Source organism: Letharia columbiana (genome assembly GCF_014066305.1).
Source record: "Letharia columbiana isolate WasteWater2 chromosome Unknown Sc0000003_s0, whole genome shotgun sequence".
NCBI lineage: Eukaryota > Fungi > Ascomycota > Lecanoromycetes > Lecanorales > Parmeliaceae > Letharia > Letharia columbiana.
In genome coordinates this window covers 276,610-286,083 of record NW_023501039.1, presented here as the reverse complement: position 1 = coordinate 286,083, position 9,474 = coordinate 276,610, and the positions used below count along the sequence as shown (strand labels likewise).

General features: G+C 50.1%; 2 protein-coding genes across 2 annotated transcripts; one reads left to right on the top strand and one right to left on the bottom strand.

The window, feature by feature from the left end:
- Nucleotides 1–696: 696 nt before the first annotated feature.
- On the bottom strand, nucleotides 697–3,549 carry HO173_001552 (uncharacterized protein; the record flags this gene model as incomplete). Its single annotated transcript, XM_037303491.1, has 5 exons — nucleotides 697–798; nucleotides 848–1,182; nucleotides 1,231–1,330; nucleotides 1,381–2,655; nucleotides 2,830–3,549. The coding sequence occupies 5 exons, from the start codon at nucleotides 3,547–3,549 to the stop codon at nucleotides 697–699; spliced, it is 2,532 nt and encodes an 843-aa protein (XP_037169213.1).
- Nucleotides 3,550–3,639: 90 nt separating this feature from the next.
- HO173_001551 (uncharacterized protein) lies at nucleotides 3,640–9,299 on the top strand (the record flags this gene model as incomplete). Its single annotated transcript, XM_037303490.1, has 4 exons — nucleotides 3,640–3,660; nucleotides 4,973–7,179; nucleotides 7,227–8,263; nucleotides 8,320–9,299. 4 exons carry the CDS (start codon nucleotides 3,640–3,642, stop codon nucleotides 9,297–9,299), a joined length of 4,245 nt encoding a protein of 1,414 aa, XP_037169212.1.
- Between the last annotated feature and the right edge of the window lie 175 nt (nucleotides 9,300–9,474).

Below are 9,474 nucleotides of genomic sequence, written 5' to 3'. Positions count from 1 at the left end.
ATAAAAAATATTAAATTAATATATATATATATAACGCGATATTCGATATATTTATAAAATCATATCTATTAATAATAATTTCTTTAATATAAAGATATAATTACGCGAGACCGTCGGCCTAGACGAAAAAAGTTATTTTACTTTATTTGATCACACAGATTTTGGTCTTCTGAGATATTGCATTGCATTGCGTTGTATAATTTTGGTATTTCTAGACTGACTCGCCGAAAAGTGATGGCATGTCATAAATGTTTCCACGACTCGTGGTATCAGAACAAATCAGCAGCCCAACCCATCGGCAGCTGTGCCGAAGAGCACTCTTGAAGCGCCATGAGTAGGACTTGGGGTGTTATGTAAACAAGCTCCAGCGCCTCTTGAAATGGGGGAGTTTTTTTTGGTTATCGCACCTTCGCTCGCCTGCTGCTAGCATTGGCGCAGACTGAAGCAGACGTGGGGGAGTATGCGCAGTCCTTTTGACAAAAATATAGTACCTATAATGTATGAAGAATAGATCATAATATCTGACTTTGGTCTGCGAGCCACGACATTGGGAACATTAAGTCATTCATGACGGACGAGAGGGCCCGATATGGTCGATGAAGGCCTCCAGCTGTGGAAGCTCAGCGCCGAGCGGTCATAATCGAAGATAGCAATCTTTGGTGCAAGTTGCGGAAGCACGCGGTGTCTATCATGCGCTCAAGAACCTTTCTGGGCTCTCTCCGCGGCCCGGCTGGTACGAGCTGATCGTACCAATGGAGCCAGATTGATCAGGGGCTCCGCGGTCAATAAGTATGGGTGCTACAGGGAGTCAGCAGGTGCAACAGAGATGTTCACTCGATGTCCGTACCTTCAAGAGGTCATGGGCAGATGCACGTTTCTCGGGATCCACCTTGAGTGCAAAGTTCAAGAAGTCCTTGAACACCTGTGACAATTCGTGCTCTTCCTTAATCTTTGGCGTTCCATTGGTGGCGATCAGGTACAGGGCTCGAAGCGGAGATTCTGTGAGGTATGGTGGCTCCCCTTCAATCATTTCGATGGCCATAATTCCCAGACTCCATATATCTACCTTGCGGCCGTACTCCTTCCGAGTCACAACCTCTGGCGCCATCCAGTAAGGAGTGCCAACCATCGTGGTGCGCTTGTTATGAGATTCATTGATTTGAGCACAGAAACCGAAGTCGGCTAGGACCTATTAGCACATGTCCCCATAGGTCAGAAAGGCGAACACACTGAGCTTGATATTGCCGTCCATAGCAAGCAGGATATTGTCTGACTTGATGTCTCGGTGAATGACGCCTTTGGAGTGCAAGTGTTGTAGGCCGTTTAATGTCTGGGAACAAATCAGCTGAATCAAACATGCGATATGCACACGTGACGAACCTCTCGGCAAACAGCAGCAATCTGCCCTTCGCTCATCAGATTGAATGTTACGACATCGGTCAAACTTCCTCCCTCCATATACTCCATAATCACCCATAGATCTCCTTGACGCAAGTAGCTGTCCATGAAGTTTACAATGTTCTTGTGCTTGCTGTCTTTCATTACAAGGATCTCGTTAATAATGAGATCCTTCTTCGGCTGCTGCTCAAGATTCATTTGTTTGATGGCCACGCACTTGTTAGTGCCTACTTCAGTGGCTGTGTAGACACCCCCAGAGGCACCCTGGCCGATCTTATTCAGGTTCTTGTACCGCCTCATAGGGTCTCCCGTCGTACATATGGCATTGAGCCTCGCTACGATATCGATGCCCCCAGTGTTCCGGTTCGGTCGTCGCCTTGGATTAGGCCCTGAACGAGCTTGATGCGTTGGATGTGGAACATTTTGCGGGTCTGGAGAAGTAGGAGAGAATGGCTGTGGTGGAGATATAGGCGCGTTCTGCTGCTGCTGAGGTGGTTGCCGTTGGCTTGGGCTTCTGTCGATTTGTTTGCTTTGAAGCGGTTTTTGGACCGGAGTAAGAGGGTGTTCCTGTTGCTGCTGATACTGAACTGGGCTACTGATTTGGCCGGGAGTAGCGCGAGACGTCTGCCGCGTAAGTCCATTGGTTTGGGTTTTTGAGGGTTGGCGCTGGAGACCAAGGTCGCGGTCTGTCTCCTCGGCTGCATTGGATACCGAACGGTTTCGTATTGGCAGCTCATCGCTTGGTCTACCCTGCATTGGCAATGGTTCCTTAGCAACGTGCGGTGCATGTGGTGCGACTCGAGCAGGCGTGAGATTCGCTGCTGTAGGTGCGCCGGGTGCTCGAGGCGCAGGACGTTGAGCAACTAGAGTCGACTGAGTCATAGGTGGAGGACCGGTCGTAAAATTGTTGGCTGTTGGCATGCTTCGAGGAATGGGCGGAGGCGCTCGTGGATTTTCGAAGCTAGTTTCATGGTTTGAAGGGAAACGAGGGCTTGTCGGAGGACTCGTGATGGTGGAAAGATGCGAATGAGTTTGTTGAGGAGCTGAATTTGTAGGTGTAAGAAGACTTAACCCAGACCCCGATGGATCATCAGCCCTGGCGTGATCGAACTTGTGCCACACTTGTTCCTCGTCTTGACCTCCGGCAGTGTCCTTGTAGAAAGTCATGATGTCCACAATGGCTTGCGGATTCTTCTCCTGCTCCATCTTCGAGATTCCACTCTCCTGTAGCATCCGCTGCCACTCCTTGGGTAAACCCTGCATTTCGTCAGTATAGTGTCGCAACACCAGAGTAACATCTGCTGTGCAGAAGTGGCAAGAAAAGCACTCCTAGTCGCGCTCGCTCTGCGCATCGTCTTGCAAACTTGGAAACGATAATACAGGGGAATCAAAAGAGTGCAGTAGAGATGACGATAGGAAAACTAGGCATACCGTGAATTGGCCAGTCTCATTGTCGAAGCCTACGTGAGTAACATGCACTGGGTTTTCTGGCGCAGAGATCTTGACGCTGTTGGATCGTGGGGAACCCAAAACACTGCCTATGAAAGAGGAAATGCCACTCTTTTTCTTCCATGGCGTAGAATTCCTCGCCTCGTCTGAGTATCTTTTTGACGTAGATGTTCCTGCGTCGGAGTCGGGCGGGGCAACGTTGTTGATTGATCGATCGCCAATAGAGAAGCTTGCGGACTGGCGCAAAGATGGGCTCATCATCTTCGCATTCGGAGTTGTGTAGGACAGCGGAGGCGGACCAGGTCTCCTTAGAGAGTTCTGAAATCCAGAGGCTTTCGTGGAGTCGAGTTGGGTCAATGTACCTGGATGCGCATTGAACTCATCGGAGGTCTTCTCATCAAATGATTGACGTGCCGAAAATCGGTGGCGATTGCTATACGCTTCGCTGTATGCATCAAGGGACGTTGGGTTGCCGAATTGAGAGCCGCTAGGTGTGTTTGGTGATCGATCGAGGGATGAGCTGGAAGAGGTGTGGTAGGAAGGAGTGCGACGATGGCTGTCGTGGCTGCTTGCGGGAGACTGCGAGGACGATGGCTGTCTCTGCAGGTTTGTGGTAGAGCTTTGATTCATACTGGCTGGGGGATCGCTGAAAGAGCTGCTTGGCGGTGGTTGCTTTGTGAGTCGCCTTGGCTTGTAGTCCATGCTCCTCTGTCTGTCTGTCTGTCTGTCTGTCTCTCTGCTCTAGCAGCTGGCGGCAATCTTAGCGCGGAAATGCTAGGTTAGAGTCTAGAGATGTGCGGGCAAAGCACTAAGGTACTTGTATGGCAGACTTTGATTTGTTCCACGGAATGGAATCATAAAGGACGAAATCATATCACATAATGTCTTGCCTCAGACGATGTTAGTGATGCGATATTGCTAAAGGCTAGAAGTGATCTTGTAGATCTCCCTTCCCACCGCGTGCGTGGTCTTTAGTGCGACGAGCATCATTGCCTCTTATATCTAGCACCCTTTCTGACAGATGTGGCTATGAGGCATTGAGGCTATTCAGTATGCCGACATAGATCAGGATGTAGGTTAAAGGAAGGACTTTTATGACGACAATGTTGCATTTACAAACAGTCAGATTCCTTCTCATCCAGCTCATCTCTACAGCCTCCCCCTGTATCTATTTACATTGAACATATATATATCTGGTTATGAGCGATTATAAGGAAGACAGCCTGACACCATTCAGCTTGCACGTATAGCACTTGATGTGTTCTAGATGGTGCCTGCGAGCTATTTCATTAAGAATCATACCATTGTTGATCTTGCCTCCATACGAGTACCAGCAAAGCGCTCTCAACTCACAGCCTCATCCTCCCTATCCTTGGAGTGATCATCACCCGCCAGGAACCCTTTGTTCGCATATTGAACGGAAACTGGTTGACCCAAGATGCAGCTTATTCCTTTGGGTCGTGTCCGATCTACGCTGAGAACGCCTAGGACATGTTTGACCTTCTGTGTGAGCAATAATCGGTGCATGTCAGTCAGACAGATAAGTCGCCACATCAGGGTTGCATTGTGAGGTAGGATGTTTTGAAACATATCGCGTGGCCGTAGTCTGTCATCCTGCAAAGTCCAGATATTGTTGAGGGATGCTGCCAGCTGACAGGATGAGCCTGTCCTAGACAATAGTCCGCAAGGCGGGGTCGGACGAGGGAAGGCCCGGTGGGTGCCAAGACGCTATAGACGCTACTGTTCTAGCCTCGGAGAAAAGTATTCAAGTCTGGTCCAATTCTAAAAACCCAACCTTGCACCAGACAATATATTCTCAAGAAGCCATCCTCTCTTCCTGCTTCACACAGAGCATCTCCAAGACAAGTCTTGTCTCTCAGAGTCTTTTCTTCCCTTAAAACCTCATTATCATTCTCTATTGTCTTCGAGAGCTTTTTTCGGGAGCTTCTCTGTGCGATTACTTCGAGTCCTTGGCCCCGTTGCAATGTCTCGCCAATAGTTTCGGGATTGACAAACCAAGATTCCTTACCCCTGAATCGTTCGTCTCTGGATATGCTTCTCTAAGGTAACTTCGGAGCGAGATGCTCCCTTACGTCCAGAAATAGTAAGTGCTGAACCGCTTCAGGAATCGAGTCTGCCTCTTCGCTGCCATATTTTCCCCAACCTCGACCGAAGCTTGAACCTGGATCATTGTCAACCGAAGATATCTGCTCTTGCGAGTTACCTGGCAAACATGGCTACGGACCCCACAACGAATGGAGGAAGCTCCACGGAGTCTCAAAGCTTGACGGCTGCCGAGAGACTCCAGCAGAAACACGAGGCTGATGCTGCTCATCGGCCCATGATCGAAGATGTTGTTGATGAGGAAGATATCGCACATCCACCGCCGTCGATGCACATTGCTTCCGAATCGGAACCCACGCACGACCCAGTCGAACAGATACAGCCCATGTCAGAAAAAGCGGCTGGGAAACAAAAAGCAAGGGATGAACCAACTCCAATACCTGCAAATCCAAAACCCAACGGTATTGCGTCTTTCGACGCCCAGGACCAAGAAGCTTTTCCAGCTCTTTCGAGCGGGCCGAAAGCTCCAGCGCCCGTCCCAGCTGTTATGGCATGGGGAGCAAAGAAACCTTCTTCAGTCCATGCTGGTGCCAATGGCATTAACGGAAATGCTCCTCTCTCAAGTTTGAGCTCGTCTCGCGCCTCAACCCCTACATCTGGCTTAATGAACCCTGCTTCAACCAACGCTTCTCGCGCGCCACAGACACGAGGGCTATCAATGCCCCAGCAGATGCCGATGCCGGGTAGACACAGCGAGAGGATTCAGTTCGCACCATCGCAGTTGCTGCCAAGAGATCAGCTAAAGAAGCCTCTGCATGACGTGCTGAGAAGTATAAACAAAGGATCCAAAGCAAAAGTAGAGATGAAGTCCGGCCCAAACGGGAACATTATCTTTGAAGGCACTGGTCCGGTCGATGCTGCTAGGCAGGCCTTGAAAGATCTAGCCAAAGAAGTTGGCTCTAAGCAACACGTCAAAATCCCGATTCCGTTAAGCGTGCGGCCCCATGTCATTGGGCGTCAAGGTGCTGTGGTCCAGGGCATCTCAAAGCGAACAGGTGCCCGCGTTCAGATACCGAAAGCCGAAGACACCCCCAACTTTGAATTAGAGGACGATGATAGTCTCACCATTGATGTTGCTATCGAGGGTGACGCAGTTGCAGCGGAGATGGCTAGGCGTGAGATCGAAGCAATCGTTAATGAACGGACTTCAACTGTCAATCTGCGTTTACGAGACATTCCTGCCGAATATTATCCGTTCATCGCTGGTCCTCACAACAGTGGCGTCAACGCTCTCGAAGATAGTCATCAAGTCAGAGTCCAGGTGCCTCATTATCATACCTGGTCAGATCAGCCGCCTCCTCAGGCTCCATCATCTGGCATGCCCGTCTTTCTCCCTAGCTCTGATAACCACATTCGCATCTCTGGCGATCGACTGGCTGCACAGGAAGCGCGAGCTGCAATTGAACGCCAGGTTCAGGAACTACGGCGTCAGATCACCCTTTCTCAAATTCCCATCGAGCGCGGTCGACATCAGTTCATTTCCGACGGCAAAGGTGCTTCGTTGAACGATATTCTGGCAGAGACTGGCTGCGCAGTCATTCTGCCGCCTGCGTCAGAAGACACGGAGTTACTGACCGTCATTGGCCCGCAAGATAGACTGGAAATAGGGACCAACAAAGTCATAGACCTGGCTAGTAGTATGCAAATGTCTCTTGTCGACATTGCGCGCCAACATGCAAACGCTCCTATGGGCCCTCAGGCTCACGCTCGAGCACTAACGAGGTATCTACAACAGCGTCAGGCAATCGAACAACTGGAGAGACAGTTCGATGCTCGCATCATTGTGCCTACCATTGAAAATGGTCCGACCAGCTGGGAAGTATACCACAAGGATGGTAGGAATGGAATTCGTGCGCGCCAGGATATTACAAATCTCATCAGTGCACACCCGCCGACTCGGCTGCGACATGTGGAGATCGATCCTTTTTTCCATGAACATATTCACCGGCAGGGCGCTAAGCGTATCCGCGATGACTTTGGCGTTCATATCCTCCCTCCTGAAGAGATTAATCAAGAGCCTCAGGTGATACTTGTATACGAAGGGCCTTCATCAAGCGATGGTGGAGAGTATCAATTGCCCAGGCAAAGACCATCAAATGACGAGATTACCGAATTCGAGGCAAATCTTCGACAAGCTCAAGATTTCATTCTAGGCCTCATAGAAGGACAGCAGGACATTGGCGCCGCCAGCGTTGAGGTCCCGCCAAAGTAAGCGCATTGGTCATACTCGAGCGGACCCTTCTAACCAGATATAGGTATCGTGATAAAGTCCGAAAGTTTGTGCATCGGGAACAGCAGAACCTTCCGCATACAGAGATCCCAGTGCAAGTGAAATTTGGAGCCACTAACGCCGCCAACGGTGGTATGCCAACATCGCAAAGCCCCATAGCTGCTGCTGCACTTGATCATGAGTGTCATCTACGAGGACCGAGTAACACAGTTGAGGTACTCTCAGAGAAGATTGCAGCTTTTCTCGAAACGGAAAGGCAAGAGGAATCGGAGCGAGGTCATGTCACGAGCTTCGACTTCCCCCAAAAGTATGCAAATTACCTCATTGGTAAGAAAGGTGATAATATCAACAAGTATCGCGAAGAGTTTGATGTCGACATTCAGGTAAAAGAGGGCAAAGTCGAGATCACCGGGCCGAAGGCTAAAGCCGATGCCGCCAAGTCGAGGATCATTGCATTAGGTAAGAAACTTGAAGACGAGGCCACCCACGTCCTCAAAATCAAACCAGAGTACCATCGAGACATGATTGGCGCCAAAGGGAGTCAAGTAAATCAGCTTCAAAGGAAATACAACGTACGAGTGCAATTCCCTCGATCGACTCCGGCTTTGGACGACGATCGGTCTGTCGCTGATGACGCGAGTGAGGCTGGAAGTACGAGAAACCGTAGGCCCAATCAAGCTCCCGATGAGGTGATTGTGCGAGGACCACGGAAAGGAGCAGATGAAGCAAGAGATGAGCTTCTAAACCTTCTGCAGTGGACTCTGGACAATTCTCATAAATCTACTGTTTCCGTTGCGCAGGCCCAACTGCCTTCTCTCATAGGCCAAGGCGGTCGGGAAATGGAAAGTGTGAGACTCTTGACAGGTGCGCAGATCGATGTACCTGGGAGTAGAGAAGGCGCAGACCCCAATGGACGTGTACAAATTCACCTCAAAGGGTCTAAGAAGCAGGTAGAAGATGCCAAGAAGCTTTTGGAGCAGAGAGCAAAGATCTTTGACAGCAGTATCACGAGGCACCTCGATGTTGACAAGAAGTACCATAAAGCCCTCATTGGCAGTGGCGGTAAGTCCTTGGTGGTTCAAGCACTTCGAGTGATAAGTGAGCTGACACTTGACCAGGAGCAAACATCCGTAACCTAGTCGTGGAAGCCGGTGGTTCCGACGACCGGCGTGATCTCGCCAGAACTGTTCGCTTTCCCGGCCAAGACTCGGATGATAGCATCATCCGTGTCGAGGGTAGCCAAGCGCTTGTGGATAAGATCGTTGCTGCTATTGAGACTTTCGCTGGTCAAAGGGAAAACTCCACGACCGAATCGATGGAGGTTGCACCTGAAAAGCATCGTATGCTCATAGGCCGTGGTGGAGAGGTTCGAAGAGCTTTGGAGTCGCAATTCAACATCGGCTTAGACATTCCGAAACTATCACAGCAGGGGCCAGCGCGCTCTCAAGTCAAAGTCTCTGGGCAGCCCGCAGACGTTGAGAAGGCAAAGGCGCATATTCTAGACTTGATAAAGGACCAAGAAGGCGAGGCTTTCCAAGTGCCTCGTAAATACCACCAAGCAGTTTCGGATAATGGACAATTCTTCAGGCGTCTCCGCAATGATCAAAAGGTCACAGTCGACCATGCAGGTCACCAACCACCAAAAAGGTCTGCTGCTGTACCACGACCCCACGTCAATGGCGGCGCCTCTCTGCCTTTGATCACTGATAACCAGGACTCCATGGACAATCACTCATGGGAAGTCGTCGATGGTGGAGAGAGCGCCGAAGAAGGCGACATTCCCTGGATTCTACGCGGATCACCAGAGAGCGTCGCCAAAGCACGTGTTATGCTGGAGAGGGCGATAGAGCAGGCAAAATCACAGCAGTCCCAATCGATTGGATATCTGGTCCTGCCCGACCCAAAGACATACCGCTTCATCATCGGCCAAGGCGGATCCCAGATCAACGCTATCAGGAAGGAGACAGGTTGCCGGATTACCGTGCCTCGAGACCAATCCCAAGGCTCTGCCATTGAGATTGTGGGCAGCAAAGAGGGGGTTGAACAAGCAAGAGACATCATACTTGATGTCGTTCAGAGTGGAAGTAGAAGAAACTGATGGACTTGCAATCCCAGTGTACGTATGTAAGACAAGTAGGTCATTCGGTACATGCTGGCGGTCGTCAAAAGTTTGCTAGTACAACAATGTGAGGTATGTACGCAATACACACTATTAGACAATGCAAATTGCTACACGCCCTTTCTGAACTCTGTGATATTACTTTACAAGTGTT